At 42.1% G+C, this 16,462-nt stretch overlaps 1 protein-coding gene across 1 annotated transcript in view; it reads left to right on the top strand.

Moving 5' to 3' along the window:
• The first annotated feature begins 2,854 nt into the window (after positions 1-2,854).
• PLEKHH1 (pleckstrin homology, MyTH4 and FERM domain containing H1) overlaps positions 2,855-16,462 on the top strand; it is a 40,993-nt gene continuing 27,385 nt past the window's right edge. Inside the window, 5 exon segments of the mRNA XM_050711266.1 lie at positions 2,855-2,980; positions 8,482-8,544; positions 11,314-11,463; positions 14,516-14,599; positions 16,153-16,234. Of these exon segments, the coding sequence (XP_050567223.1) occupies positions 2,855-2,980; positions 8,482-8,544; positions 11,314-11,463; positions 14,516-14,599; positions 16,153-16,234 (505 nt within the window).

Below are 16,462 nucleotides of genomic sequence, written 5' to 3'. Positions count from 1 at the left end.
TGTTATTGTAGGGTTGTACAACTGGCTGCGGGACTGCACACGTTCAGTTGGTATTATAATCCGTGAGTGCTCACCAACTCCTGAATTTGGTTAAGGACACGTATTATGTGCATCCTGCATGTCTTTTAAAATGAGCCCCGTGTCTGAAACTTCTAAACAGTTACTGAGTAAGAAAATAAAAACAACTCCAAAAGCCACAGCTTCTTCCACTTTGTGGAGTTATATATATCACTTTCTACAAGGACTTCAGTAGAACTGCATGTTTGGTCTTCAGACCTAGCTTGTTCCCAGCTGGGGTCTCTGCATGTTTTAGTAGAGTGATACTCTTCCACTGTCATCCTCCATTGTATCTGGTGGCTGAGGGCACTGGGCTAAACTGAAATGTTTAAGCTAGCTGCAGTAAAAATGAACCTCAGAACATGGAGATTGTGCTTTATAGCTCTTCCTGTGTTGCCTTACAATAAGGTAAGCTGAAGTGAGGAAACGAAGTGCACCGCATATGTATGTTTTAGTCTGTTTGAAGACAGCCAGATGATGCTTGTAGTCATGAAAGTCTGCTCTCTGTGGCACAGGTGGAGCAGGTATGGTAAAGGTGGAGCTGGATGTATGAGTGTTAGTTCATAGTTCTCAGATTTTCCTGCTGGCAAAATTGTTCTAGAAATGTCCTTAGTGGAAAGGAGCATGAAAGTCCTGTAAACTTTGGAAAACCTGGAAGCTGTTTTTTCCCCTTTGTGGTTAATTTTATAAGACTTGCCCTAGCTCAACCCATTAGGTCCTTTCCATCTCCTATTTCTGGAATTCAGTGTTAAATGTGTTCCTGGAGAGTGAAATGGGAACATGTCAGCGTGTGGAGGGATAATCTTAGTTGAATGTGTCCTGAGTAACTGTCCAGTGCTTCCAATGCAAAAGGCTTTCTCTATTCTACTCTGTGCAGTGCTTGAGTACCTCTGAGACGGAGCTGATTGAGATAGAGGGGCTGTTACTGTGCAGGATGCTTGGCCCGCTGTGTTTTGCCCTCTTCAGTTAGTTTGTAACCTCTTAATGAAAGATAACTTCCACCCAAGACAGTGGTAGGATTAGTCAAGAAACAAATCTGTTCTCTCTTGTCCCTTTTCCCCCCTCTCCCTCGAGTTGCTTTTGCACAGCAGCAAATTTTTCTAGATATGATTCAGTGGACTGCCAGGCAACTCTGTTGGAAAGGATTTGGTGGTCCATACACCCAAACAAGAGAAGACTTTCCCACCATGTAAAAACCACTTGTGTTGTAAAGGTTTTACTTTAAGCCAGAGTCCGCATTAGAAGGAGAAAATGTACAACCTTCTCGGGGTTCTGGTCATGTAACTGTTTCTTCTGAACTTATTTATCTCTGTGTATAGGCAGGTCCTATTGTAGCAACCTCGGGCAGAAATGGTGCAGAAGTTCTGCCTGGACTTGGGGCTGTTCAAAGTTGGAAAGGGTTATTTAACAATACGACAAAACCAGGATGCTGGCTGGCTGACTAGGAAAGCACAGATCCTTCTGCCAGCAAGGGGATGCAGAGAGGGCTGTATCTTAAAAAACGCAGAGCTTCTCTAGTCCTTCCTGAGACCTTCTGTCCTGCTCCACTGCCAATACTGAGTAGCATGTGCGTTGCCTGGCATTTCCCTGAGAGCAGGACTTAGAGCTAACAGGAGGAGAGCCGACTGGTTTTTCAGAGGGGGAGAAGAATTCTTGAGGGCAACCACGAATCACATGCAGCGTGTCGTGGGCTAACTGTATCAAGTAATGAGGGATTTGGAACAAATGAACTGTTACTTCATATATTGGATCTTCTCACAGTCAGTGTGAGATAAGACACCGGTGTCTCAAATTTGTAATGAATGTGGGAGCTGAGCCACACCTAAAGTTTTAGTGACTTGAAAGTTTGCAGCCATAGTGGTATAAAGGAGGCAGGAATGAAAATCTTTCTAGTGCGTGTATATAGGTAGAGGCTGAGCAGGTCTGTAAGGATGGCAAGACGGCTGTTTGTGGAATACACGATGTGATGCATTAGTAAATTATTTACTCACTTTAAAGGTAAAAGTTTATTTGAATATTTATCTGTTATCCATTAGCTGCTGGCTTATGTACGTTTAAATGCTCGCTTATGCTCATCTGTAACATCCCTGGCTTCTAATGTAGTGCCAATGTTAATTTATAATTGTTATTGTGAGGCAAAAACTTATAGAGTTTCCTGTTGTGAGTTGATTCTAATGGAGTTCTCCCCATAATGGAGTGGCCATAGAAGGACACACTGTAGCTGCATGGTAGCATTGCTGCTCTTTCAGGTTCTAGATGCGTGTCCTCTCCCAAATGCAGCTGTACCTGTGAAAGGTATTGCTGTTGCCTGGGGCTCGTCTCTGCTCCTCAGCTAGAAACCATCATTCTCTGTCTGCTGGGAGAATGATGTGGGTAAGTACTCCTAACTCACTGCACTTAATCACCCCTGTGCTGGCCATTAGCAAGGTCAGCTCACTTGCCTGACCTGACCAGTGCATATCAGGAAGCTGTCATATGATCCATTTATCTGCTACAGCAGGGAGAAGAGCCTCTTCTGGCAGAGGGAAATGTCTGTAACTAGGGATAGTACCTTTAGATGATCTTTAAGGTTCCTTCCAACCCCAACCATTCTATGATTCTGCTTGCAGAATAAATGGGCTCTGTTACTAGTCCTGTTGACTGGACTGAGGGAGACTAGGCCCAAGGAATGAAAAGTTTGTCAGCCTAAAAAATATCTATTTTTTTATTTATTTTCCCCTCCTTCTCTTCTCTAGGACTTCTAGACCTTCTAGGACTTCTAGGACCTCAGGAGACATCCCAAGTGGATAGCTGAACAATGGCTGAACTCACCATGGAGAATGGCAGCTGCATGGACTGGCAAAAGCGATGTCTTGCGTTGGAGTCCCAGCTCTTCAAATTCCGCTTGCAGGCAAGCAAGATCCGAGAACTGTTAGCTGAGAAGGTGAGGCAGTGATGGCTTCTTCTACTTAGTACTGAGTTATGACATGAAGGCAAAAATACCTTAAATGCTGAACCATTGAGTAAAACTGTTCCTGTAGTGGGGATCTCTTTCCCGTTTACAGTAGGTCGTTTCAGTCTGCTCATCACTTGAGATACAGGGATACTCCTGCCACAGTGGTGTAAAGTGATGTTAGTGAAAGTAAGAATTTGGCCTTGTTCTCTGGAAAATCACCAGGTATTCTGACTGTACTGAAAACGCTGTGCCAGCAAGATTCTAGACCTCAAGTGAGTGAGGCAGCTACAGAGCAAAGATGGGTATTTTTTATAAGAATGGTGGGATTAGGACTTGTCCTCCCATAAGCTTCTCTGTTGCCAGACAAGTTATGGTATAATGTTAGAAGACTGGACAGTGGTATGTATACTGTTATAACAGCAGAATAATATTGCATATCCAGTCAAAACATTCTGAAATGTTCTGGGGATGCTGAAGAGCAGGACTGAGGTGCTCTATGAGATCTAGATGTCAGAAACTTACATGGCATCTGTCTGGTTTTAGAGGCCTCTCCTACCAATCTCTCTTTCAAGTGCATTAGATAAACTCACCTGCAGTCCTAGGAGAGAGGATTGGCAAAAATCTGAGGTTTTGGTGTATGTTTTTGTGGTTGTTTTTTTTGTTTTGTTTTGTTTTTAACTTCCATCATAGTGTATAGATTTTCTTTACACAATCTTTCAATTTGAACTCAAGCTTTTTCACTAAGCTCTAATTTGCACATAATCCAAGTTTGTAGTTTGTTATGGAGTTCTTTGTTTCAAAATGTGACTTACAATATCACAGTCCGGTTTAAGATTGTTCAGCCATTCAATTACTATTGGAAGGTGAGAACAGTTTCTTTCAGTCACAGTTTGCTGTTGAGTTGAAATCTTTGTGATTGACTGCAGTTTACTGTGAACAGTAAGTTTTACTTGATGATAGATGTGTTCTAACTCACTTTTACTCCACTTTGGGTTATGCAACTTTTATGTGTATGTGCTTGTCTGTTTTTTCGGATGCTTTTGAATGAGTTTCTTCAGAGTGGAGCAGTTCTGATCCTTGTTTTCAGTCTAATTACACTTCGACTAATGCTTTATGCTGTATGGGAGACATTTATTCCACCTCTCATTGTTTTAAGAAATGCTGCAATTCTAGCACCCTGTTCATCTTTTCAGTGTAGATTGGAGGTGGACGTTATGACTATTTTTAATATTCTCCAAGGAAAGCAACATCTACAGTCAGTTTAGATAAAGTAGTGTAAAAATCATTGCACAGCTGTGGTACAGGTCTGGTAAAGACAACCGTGATGTGCAGTATTCCACAGACTCCATAATGCAGGAGATGTAGCTGTGTGCTTTAACTCTGCTCTGAGAAACTTCCTTGCTACCACCTAGCTATCAACCTTCTTTTTGGAGAACAGACTTGCTAGGCCCCTGTTGGAATATCTCTTTAGGGGGGTCTGTGGGCCACAACAGAGAATAAAATTGTCATCAGCTTTAGGGGGGTCCTTGAGGAGGGGCCCTACTGCAATTAATCCAGCCTTTCAGGCAAAGCGATATTCCATTCCTTAAGATTAAGGAGCAGCTTGGTTCAGTGATCAGGTTACTCTGTAACTACTTGTACAGCTCCCTGTTAGGCTTACTTGGAGGGTCAAAGAGCTAGCAGGCTTGCAGTTCCCTACTCTGAATGTCATACGGGAAGGGAAAAGCACTCCTGGGCATGTGGACCAGCTCCGGTGTCCTCTCCTGACGCAGGTGGACTCTAGGCCCCAGAGCAGGTGCTCAGCATGTGATGCTCATGCTGAACGTGGCTGTTGGCCAGTTTCCTATGCCCTGTACTCCTGACTGCTCTGTGGTGACTTCTTTAGACATCATCTTCTCCCTTTCTGTCGCCACAGGGTGCTCCAGCAGTCACAGCACTGGGCCTCCTGTCCACGCTGCATCCCACTACTTAGACAGGTGGGGATGCAGAAACAAGGAAGATGCATGCTCAGTGTAGGGATGCCAGCTCCAGGGATTTCTGTCATGTTTTATAGCAACTGTGACTCTGTTTTTACTTACTTCCATCAGTGAGAATGAAGAGATTCATATGTCTTTGAAATACTGCGTTTCTAGAAGGGTTTTGAGGGAAGGAGGAGAAAATCTTGAAAAATGAGAAATGGGCACAATTTGAAGCTGGGTTGTCAACCTGTGGTGCCCCTGAGATCCTCTGATATCGTTTACAGCAACAGAAAATTAAAAAAAAAAAAAAAAGTTTTACCAGAGAAAGCAACGAACAGTGTTAGCAGTGGTGTGATACTTGCTCGCTAGCCAGTTTATCCAAGGGTTCTGGAAGCTGTGGATCAAAAGCTTGGAAACCTGTTCCCCAAATTTTAAATCAGTCTTTAACAAATTTTACAATTTCAAGGCAGATTTTACTATTTTAACTTTAAAAAAAGCAAACAGAAAAGCCCGCTCATGTCTGACATTGGTAGTACAATGCACGCTAACACTTTAAATACTTGAGATTTTGAAAATCTGCTTAGACCGAATAATCTGGATCGCTGCTCAGAACAGGAGGAATGCAAACTGAGGCAGTTGAACTGCCAGCGCCCCAGTTGGCACGGTGTTGGCACGGCGCGACCGGCCTTGCGTGCGGCCTGGCCTCACCACACACCAGCGCCGCTTGGGCGGGCATGGCGGAGGGCCCCGGTCCCGGCCTGTTGGGCCCCCGTGGGGCACAAGGCTCCGTGTGGACCTCAGCAGGGGCCTGGTGTCCCTGGACACAGGGGTTATTTCACTCTGAGGCCCCTCTGTTGGTGAGTGACGTAGCAGGCTGTTGCCTTGGCAGCGAGGTGGCCTGGCCACAAGTGAGCACTTGAAGAGAACAAGAGGAAAATGAGGCTGAGACATGCCTCAACTTTTTTCCCCTTGGTTTTATTTCACGTGTTCTGAGCAGTCAGGAGAGGGAAAGCTTGTCTGAATGGCTGATAGGAGGATCTTTTGCTGCTTTTAGAAGGGCCATCTGGGTAACTTTTAACCTGTTTCTGTCTTAATTCAATAAAAATGAACACTTGGAAAAAGCCTCTTCTGTCTCACGCAAGCATGGCTATACAACTGGGCCTGTTTCTCTCTTTATTCAAGCTGTCTGGGCTAATGTTTGGAAGAAGAGTTGCTTGAATTCATCTTTGCCACTGATTTTTTTTTGTGTGACCTGGGTCAAGTTACTAAGTAGCGTTTGTCAAGCTATAAAGCCTTTTGAATGAAAGGACCCATGTAAATACCAAGTATTATTATTAATTCATTGAGGGATTTGAAAGAGCCTTACAGGCATGGATGTATTAAAACTGAATGTATTCCAGTGAGACAGCTGACACCATGGATGGGTGAAGCAATCACTTTGTGGATATGAGAAATGCAGTGGTTATTTAACAGTTCATACTAGGGCAACCCAACAATGTAGTACAGGAAGCTAAGAAAAGTGCAAGTTCATTTAAGGCTATGGAGGGAATTAGGGTGACAGAATGTAATTGATTTGCCTGGAAATTCGCCAGACCATCCTGATTGCACAAGAAGTTTCATAAGTTTTTAGTGATCAGGAATGGTCCCAACATAACTTATTCTGTCCTGATCAGGAACCAGGACTACTACCAACAGAAAACAAACTGGCATGAGGAACCTGCTGGAACAAGACATTTTTTGTTCAGAACAGCGAATAATTTGAGTCATTCATGGAGATCTCCAACCTTGTAGAGAATCAAGCTGTTATTCTAAGAGGATAGTCAGGGGAATAGATAGATTCATCTGAAATCTGTGCTCTGGATGTAGTCCCCGATGGTGTCAATTCATCAGAAAACTAGCAGAAACTGTTCACTCTGAAGCTACTGTCAGAAACAGTCTTTGTTTCAGAAAGTGTATTATGCCTCCAGTTTGCATCTGTCTTTCACCAACATATGTTGCTACTACCTGTCTGTGGCTGTGACTGTTCAGAGACAAATAGGGAAATTCCTTGGCAGACCACTTTTCCTAATGGACAGAGGAAAATGTTGTGCCCAGACAACTGCTGTTAATGTTAGATTGCCTTGATCTCAGTCTCTACCAAGACTCTCAAAGTCTGTGTTTGGTCAGAACAGCTATTGCTTTAGCTGTCTGTGCAATCTTCAGTAGCACCTCTCATCCTCTGCCAAAATGTCCTCAGTGATTTGTGGATTAAGCTTCATAGTCTGTGATGTCCTTGACTGCTCCACTGGAAAAAATATATCAGATATGTGTCATGCTAAATGTGGCAATTTGTGATCTTCGTGCTTTGTAGTTGATACAGAAAGACACATCAATGATCATATAACTTAAAGTCAATGTATGTGTACTTTTCTGATACGTTTGTCAGTAAGTGTCAGTCCACTCTTATGATCAATGTGTGTCCATGAAGAGGAGAGTCTTATTGCTATCTAAAGGATAGGAAGTGGAAACAAAGGAATACTGACATCTCCTTTCAGGGTGATCAACACAAGACGAATAAGTTCCATTTTCAGAAGTATTGATTTGATTCTCATAGTGTCCTACCTGACTTTCTTGGCTCTGATGCTTTGTCTAGTCATCTAACGCATCAGGGTAGAGGAGTTGTTTCCCTTATAATCTTTGTTTGTTTGTTTGCTTGAGGCATGATTCTTTTAATCTTTTGAAGTTTCTTCTATCTCATTCTTTCATGAATAAAACACTAGTACATGCTCAAAATTCAACACAGCATTATTCAAATTTTGCAGCTCAATGGCTGAAATGTAGAGTTACTGAGCTGATATTGCTGGGCTAAAATCTGAGACTCATCAAGGCAGGGCAGGTGGTAGAAGACAACCTTGCAAGCATCAAATAAAATCCTACTGCTAGTTTAAGAAAAAAAAAAAAAAAGAAAAAGAAAAACAGGGTTCTTGTACTTGAAGCAATGCTCAGATTAAAAATCGCACAATTGTCAGTCTGCAAAGCTATTTAAAATGAGAAGAACAAGAAAACTAAGAACACCAATAATTCTGTCAGGTATGAGCCTGTGATGCTTTTGAAGTGACATCTCAGAACTTGTTGTGAGCTTTCTAAGATGTATTCATTTTTATTTGCTATTGTGAATAAATCCTAGCTGAAATAAAAACAGGAAAGAATGGTGGTCTGTAGACAGGCTTCTTGCAGGGACAGCCCATGGTGTGTAAATTGTAGAAATAGGGTCAAGACTCCGGGACTATTCCCTTGACCCGTGTAACGAATGATGAACCTTACTAATGAGAAAACAGTTCCGGTAAATTAAGGTTGGGGCAGATGACTGGAAAAGGTCAAAGGCTTTTTTCCTGGTCAAACCTGACTACTTAACCCGAAAGATGCCAAAGATCTGTGATCTGAAAAAGAAATGGAAGGCTTTTAAGTCAAACAACTGAATGATGGATTAACATCTGGATGACGTTAATTTCTTCTTTTTCCCTCTCCCTCACTTGTCTTCTGATTCTGAAGATGCAAGAATTGGAGCAGAGAGTAATGGAAGCGGAGCAAAGAGCTGAGGATGCAGAGAAACAGGTAAGAGATCATCTTACGTGGCTCTGGTACAAGCCCAGCAGGAGCTTACTCTCAACTTCTTCCAATTCATCATACAGAGAGCACTTTGCAGCACTGTAATATAGTAGTGAAACACTGATTCATGGTGGTGAGTGGATTTTCTGGTCACGCTCCCTGGTCTTTGAGCCTGAGTTATGAACAGGTGCCTAAATAGGTTCAATACTTAGTGAAAACCAGTACCTTATATCTGCCTCTCTTTAAAGCCTTTACTTTAAAGCCTTCACCTGCTCATCCATGATTAGCCCACTTGATTATGGAAAAGGAAGGGGATGTTTTACTTCAGCTAAGGTGCAAAGATAAAACTGTCTGGCAGGCCCTCAGAAAACAAATATATAACAATACTGGTAGGAACTCGTCTACAAGTAGAGAAGTTTCTGCAAAAGAAGCAGGATGTGTCTGCAAAATCAATTGTTTTAGACTTTCTTTTCATCAATTACTGTTCTGGCTGAGGGGCCAATGGAGAAGAGCAGTAAGCACAGGATCCATGGCATGATGGCTACACCATCTAAAAGTTAGGCATACTATGTAAGCTAGTCCTTCTGTGCTCCTTGAATAACAGCTAAAGTGACAGACTTCAACTTGTGAACATGCTACAAAGAATAATGTATCCTTGGGAAACAGGCTGTTGTACAGTCTGCACCGTAAGGAGTATTATAAACACAGCAGCCAGGAACTGTCCAAAATGTCTGAGAATGGCTGTCAAAGAGGACTTATGTAGTGAAGGACTGAACAGAATGTTATAAGCAATGGGAAACACATTCCTTTGGAATCAGGAACTTTCGTCTGCAGAATGTACTATTCCAAGTTATCATCAGTTTGGTATTGGTGAGATTTTTTTCTCACCAGCTTAAGTATAGGAACAACACTATGTCATATCACAATGGTGTTGGCCTCTATGCTGGATTAGCAATTGCCACACACAACCAAGACAGGCAAAGGTAATGTCTCTGTGACAGCACCGTGAAGGAGGCTTTGTACAAGGTGACACCTCAGTGACAGGAATAGTGTCCTTGATGTGGGAAGATGCAGTGACACCAAGAAGCAGATGTCAAGTCAAATCCAGATCAGAGAATGGGCAACAAAGAACTTGACTGGGAAGGTGTAGGAAAGGGAACTGAACAGAAATGGAGGTTGCCATGGTACTGCAGCCATGTGTTGGCAGGTCCTAAGGACTAGCAGTCTTCAAAGTTGTAGGGTCTGCCTTTCCAGGAACTTGGTCCCATCCAGAGAGGAATGTTGCTAGATGTATGCTTCACTGCTGCCTAGCAGCACAACATGCGACAGCGTGAGGAGTAGGTCCATTCCCTTCCACTAACAAGTGTCATTGCCATGAATGAGAAGCAGCTTACAAAAGAGAGGGCTCCACATCAAGTGTAAAATCCCTTGTTATCTTTCACTGCAGGAGTCTGGGGGATTGGATTTGTTAATTCAGCAGGCTCCCTGTAGCTGCCAACCTCAATTAAAGAAATCACATGTTTGCAGTCCCCACTCTGAGCCTCTAGCACAGAGTCAGCATTTGGGCATCCGACAGAAAGGAGGGGCCACCTCTTTTTACTATAATCACCCTAAACTCTAATGAAAACACATCTGACTCAGCAGGCTTAGTTTTCTGGTTCAGATGTTGGGCACCTACCTTTCGGATTCAGTATGAGGAAGAGGCAGTTTGCTTCTCTGCCTAATGTAGGCGGACAGGAAGACAAAACATGGCTGCAAGCATGAGGTGCAGGTTGTTCAACAGAGCATGAGTAACTTTCTTGCACAGGCTCTATGAAGTGTCCAGTTTATTGCCCGTCTTCAGCCTTCCTGGTTCCAAACTCAGGCTAAATTAATAGTATTTAGAACTGGTTTCTTTGCAGATTCGGTTTCTCTGGGATGTGTTGGAAGCAGATATTTTCCTGTTGTCAAATGCTGCATTTAGCAGGTTTGAGTTAAAGTCGCAGAAACCCATTCAAGTTTAGAAGTGAAGTCTTGTAATCCCTTGCGATAGGACAAGATGATTATAAAAGAGACTGGCATTTTGAGAGACATAGATTTTAAAGAAAGCACAGAGGTTTTCAAAGTCAATTAAAGGTGAAAGGGGTCAGCAGCAGCTAAATTTTAAAGCACTGAAGCCTTGTCTGTAGCGAAGGAATGCTACTTTGGTGCTTCTCCTGCTGAGACGAACAAGTGGTGGTGCTGGCAGGAGCTCAAAGACAGGCAAAGCTTCTGTTAAATCTAAAGTGGTAACACCTTACGTCTAGAGAAAATGCTTGTCAGAATGCCAGAAGTTGCCAAAACATTATCTTAAGCTGAAGACTGTAGGAAAAAGGAAGTAGTCTTTTTGGGAGTGTTTTTTGGTGTATATCTTAGTGCTAAATGGTGGAAAAAAGCTGGCCATACTATTGTGTTTTCCTCCTTTGCATTGTACCTTTCCCAAATGTCTGTATAGACTATAGTTCCTGCATGGTCTCTCTGACCAATAACATGCAAATATTTAACAATCCACAATGTGTTTATCTGTTCATTATTCACTTTACATCTGTTACTCCTTCAGCAATGCAAATGAATGCACAATGCTGTTTCCACATATGTGAAAATAAACTGTGACTTGACGTCTTTCTTCCTATCCCTAGTTTTTTTCCTATTCAAAACCCCGACTTCCAGAAATACCCTGTCAGTCTGGTAAACTAACTAAACAAGCAGCTTCATGTGCATTATTTGGTTTTGGTCTCCCTCTGGTTGTCCTTACAGGTCAGAATTATGGAAGAGGAGATAAAACTAGCCAACATGAAGACTGGTGAATCAGACAGCACTCTGTACAGGAAATACCAGGAGCTGATGGGTACAGTGCAAGGAAAAGAAGACCTGATTAACAGACTGGAGACTCAGCTAGCAAAACAGGTAAAGATACCTTCTGTAGGGAGATCTGTAGCTTTCATGAGCTGGAGGGATTCTGTAATGCATGGTTTTAAGGTACAGCTCATGTAACATTGCATGTTGTCCTCTTACAGCTGATCTGAAGGCAACGATGCCCTGCTCAGTGTGAGATTTTCTCCTTCAATTCTCCTTTAAGGCATAAGCCTCCATTCAGCCTCAGTAGCCCTTGTCTTTTCATTACAGGAGATTGGTCAGTGTCCTTGAAGGACTCATTAGGTCGGACTTGAGTCAGTACCGAGACCCTAAGTTGTAATGCTGAAAGCTGGTGACGGGGTTTCTCTGGCTATATAGGTTACTCCACAAATTCATTTTGGGGCTCGTTTCTAACTCGGCATGTGCTACATCTTTGGAAGGGAACTTTCACAGTCCTCAGCGACCCTTTGGCATAGTTCTTATCTTGCCAGATGTTTTCATTATAAAAGACCAGCTCTTGGTCTTTTCCATTCTCAGTACATGGAAGGCAGGAACTACTTCTACAGCAGGACTTGTATTTCAGCTCTGTTAAAGGCCTTGGCCCTATGGTCTTGTTCATAACATGAGGAATGCGATAATCTTATGTTGCTAAGTAAATTACTTTCTTTTTAATGGAAATAGTTTGTTAGAATTTTACACAATTATTTTGCAGTTTGAGTTGCACTTTACGTGTAGCTAATTGTCACCTATTTCAAGGGCAAAATAGATCAGTAAGCTGTCTGAACTTAGATCAAGGATAGTGTGGAGGTCAGGCATCAGGTCTCCGTGATACTCTGGGTTTCAGGTCACTTTCCTGGGCCAACTTGCTCTGGCAGAATGTAGATGAAGTTTCTGCATTTTGGAAGAGAAAGGTGTTCAGAAGGAGCTACAACAGTGATCTTGATCTGGAAGCAGCTCTTGTAATGGAAGATGGAAAAAATTCTGATTTACCCAGAAATGCAAGGTGTGATTTGATTAAAATCAACAAACACAAGTTGGAAAAATGTTTCTGTTAGTAGAAATCTATTAATTCCAGCAACAAGAGGCAAAATGAGACTTCTGGAAATGAAAGCTGAAGGCTGACAATTTCAGACAAGAAATGCTCTCTCTCTGGGTCACTGGTTTAGTTGCAGATGGTGGGAGTTCTGGAAGGTCATTAAGGTCATTAATGTAATATTGCAATCCTGTTTGTTTTCACTGGGTTGGAGAGAGCTGTACAGTTCAGAGCATTATTAAGAGGACACTGAGATCATGTCTGCACCACACAATAGTGTGGGACACAACGAATCCCTAACTGCTCCTGGATCTTAAAGCACAGTAACTGCTTCTACAGATGCTGTGCCTGAGTGAATTGGTTCTGCTTAAAGGCAGGGCTTACTAAGCTCTGTGACAATGCTGTTGTAGAGTTGCTATTCTAATTTAGGACCTTAAGTAAAATCTTGATGTTGCACTTCAAAATATTGCTATACTACACAATGAATCTCCTACCGCTTGGTCCCTGAATTATTAGGGAATCGAAGATGTAACTGTGTGATGGTTCTTCAGAGGACTATGGTAAATCCACTACATTTGCCAGATTGTTTCAGACTAATAGTCATGTCTAATATTCTGACTCCACCAAAGGCTGGTACCTGATAATTAGGAACACACACAGCCATGTTCAGGGAGGAAAACTAAATCCTTCTCTTGAAGCATGAGATTAGATTACTTTTATTTCATTATCCTCAACTGCAACTTTTACTGCTGCCCAGAGTGTTGCCAAGATCTATTTTAAGCTCAGCAAGCATTTTTGAATAAAAGCTTTTAAATGTGTGGTTGTGATTTAATCAGCACATGATTTTAAAGTGATGTGAAGATGTTGGCAACTTCCTGTAATCTACTGTGTTTTTGTGTGGCATTCAGTGAACACGCTCTCTTCAGTTTTCTTGTTGTTGTTTGTTTTTAAAGAGGCATATACGTTAATTATGAGAATAAGAGAGAGTGGTATTTGTTCACATCATGGGGAAAAAAACACAACCTAGCAGAGAAATTGCCAACTGCTACCCGCAGCTATTATCTTTTTCTATTTAATTAGAAGAACTAAGGGCTAATTGTGCCATACAGAATATATTCCCCCCTCTATACCTTACTCCTAGAACTGATGTCTCCTTGTAGTTTAAATCATTATGGAAGGCAGTGCTCCTGATGAACCCACAGAGGAGATGAACAAAATGCTTCAGGTGATTGTAGTATCAATCCAGTGCCTTTCAAAGGAAATTTCCAGAAAAGAAAAAACGCAGCTGAGAAAACATAGCTGCAAAAATGATGTAGCAACATTGCCCAAGGAGCTCAGGTGGGGGAGGAGAAATGTTCATTATACAAATCACCAGTATTCCCATAACACCTTTGTGTAGATTAGAACCAGTTTGAGCCAGTATGTAAATATACCACCACTTACACCATCTAAAACCCTCCTGGCTGGTCTTAGCATTTCAAGGTCAAGTTTTGGAGCTTTTTCCAACCTGAGTCTACGTCTTTATGTTCTCCATGAGAATATTGTGCGTTACAAATATATTGTTACGAGTTTCCGTCTTACCTGCCCTTAAGATCTATACTCCACACCTGCACCAACTGAATCCCTTTGGCTTGCAAGAATTACACAGTTTTATAAATCATCTACAGGCACTACTTACTGCTGGCTGAAATTTAATGAAGAATTGTGTGTATGGGGAGGAGGGATGCTACCGATGCTCAACAGCAACAATGCAAAACCATCTAAAACAAGAAAAGTGGGAGACTACTCAAATGAAACTGGGGGAGGCAGGCAATCATTACCCAAGTTGGATTTTGGTATTCCCCAAGAGTCTCTTGAAACAACCCTCTGATTTTGACTCCAGGGACCACGTAAAATAATTTAAAGTGTTTGACTTTTCATCGGCCAGCTGGATAATAATATCCAAACAGCAGTCTTAAATTTTACATCTGGAATGGGACCTTCAGTGAATAAGTCACTCCTGATGCAGTAACCTGCTGAGAATACTGCCAGTTATACTGTCCTGATGCATCTAATCTTTTTTTGGCACAGAAACAGCTGAGGACTGAGGAAGCCAAAATTGTTCAAGAAAAAGCTGCCAAGATCAAAGAGTGGGTAACATTTAAGCTGAGAGAGGTGAGTCTTCAGCTTGCTGCCATGTTTCAGGGCCTATGGGTAGATGCAGTGACTGCACTCCCAGCGTCCTCCTATGTAGGGACAATAGCATGAGGACAGTCAGTCTGCCACAGAAGCTTTCACCTTGTTTGCCCCTGGATGCATTCAGTTGCAGGACTAGGGTCACCCCTCTGATTTAGGGATATTGACTGATTTGGGCAAAGTGTGAATGACTGCCAAGTTGCTAATGCCCCAAAGAGGTCTCTGAAGATTGTTTCCTTTACTAGGCACAGATGCCTTTCCCCCAGCTTTCTTCTGCCTCTCCCTTTTTCTGAGGGTGCAGTTTCTGTATCTTTTCCTGACAAAGCAGCTGTGACACAAACACCACGTTATCCTTTGCTCTTCCTTAATTTGCTGTCCCTGACCAATGCTGTTTTTCTTCTGCCCAGAGTTTTCTTGTCTGGTCTCTCTCTTTTATCCATCCTGTAGGCTTATATCTGCATCTGGGCCCAATTCAGTATCATGTAGAGTAACTAAGAGGTAGCAGTGGGTCAGCACTCAGTTTTAAAGATGCTGTAGTAGTTTGTGTCTGGGAGTTGGGTCTATGCAGTCTTTCCTTTTTATTCCAAATTAAAGCCATAAATTTCCCAATCTATACCAGAAAATAATCTTTTGGAGGTGAAAGAAGTAGTCTTTGTGGGCACTAGTTGTGTTGGGATACAACTTTGTAATCTCATTACATTGCCTAGATAATTTGTGCTAGAAAGCTGTGCTTCTTTCATTCTCCTGGATGAGATAACTTAAGGTGCATCTACGGTACTGGCTGGTGCAGCACAAAAAAGGAAACACAGGGTTGACTTAGAGTGACCTGCTGTGAATCCAGGACCATACATTCACGTGTGTCTTTATTGGCAATGAAGTTCATGCCAGATGGTGATTCTGGGAGCATTTCATACATAAGTAGACCACTGTTGACTGAAGGACTTTGCATCTACATTGTAAATAGGTTGCCCTGGATGGCACCATGAGTGCAATTTCAGCCTTGATTCCATCAAAGGGAAGCCTCTTCGGATGCACCATTGCTGTGTTTGATTGTATGTTGGGACACTTCAAACAAAGATATAAGGAAAATTTGGAAAAAATCACTCATGAACTAATTGCAGATATAAATGCATCCATAATGTTTTTCTGTTTGATCCCCTAAATCGGGGGGATCTTGTTTTACGCATACAGGGGGAGAGGGAAAATTCTGCTACTGGGTAGTAGTTATTTGATTGTCCTAACAGTTATTTCTGAAACAAGGGTAAGTGATAAACAATAGCAGGCAAAAAAATTAAAAGATCTATCTGAGAACTTCAAATGGCATATACAGAGGCTATTTAAGAAAGCACAGCAAAGTGGAGCTGCTGAGGAGAAGGATTTCAAGGTGATGGGTAGAATTCACACTTTTTTTTTCCTTTTTCTGTTCAGACACTTGAATGTAAGTAAAGTTGAAGACTTGCTTTGTGTAGAGGAACACAAGTGCATACACAGTTATGCATAATTTTTCAGTTTTTCTTATTGTTGTTTCACAGCTTGAGCTAGAAAACTACCACCTGAAAAACTGTAATCAGAGGCTGACGGAGCAAATTGAAGCCCTTCAGGATACATTGCAAGGTAAATGCATTCACCTGGCATTGTAGCCTAGTAACCAGCACAAGAGTGGAAGGCAGCATTCCCGGGTTGTATTCTTAACTTTGTCAGAAATGAGCACTTGTGACCGTGAGCAAGCAGTATAATTGTTCTGTGTCTCAGTGGGTCTGTGTTTAAGACAGGAATAACATTGCTTAGCTGCCTTAAAAGCTCTTCATTGATTTCCCATCTGGGACTGAACATAGGCCCCTG

This window comes from Cygnus atratus, chromosome 5 (assembly GCF_013377495.2).
Source record: "Cygnus atratus isolate AKBS03 ecotype Queensland, Australia chromosome 5, CAtr_DNAZoo_HiC_assembly, whole genome shotgun sequence".
NCBI lineage: Eukaryota > Metazoa > Chordata > Aves > Anseriformes > Anatidae > Cygnus > Cygnus atratus.
Note: the sequence above shows the minus strand (reverse complement) of the source record. Positions and strands in the feature narration are given on the sequence as shown.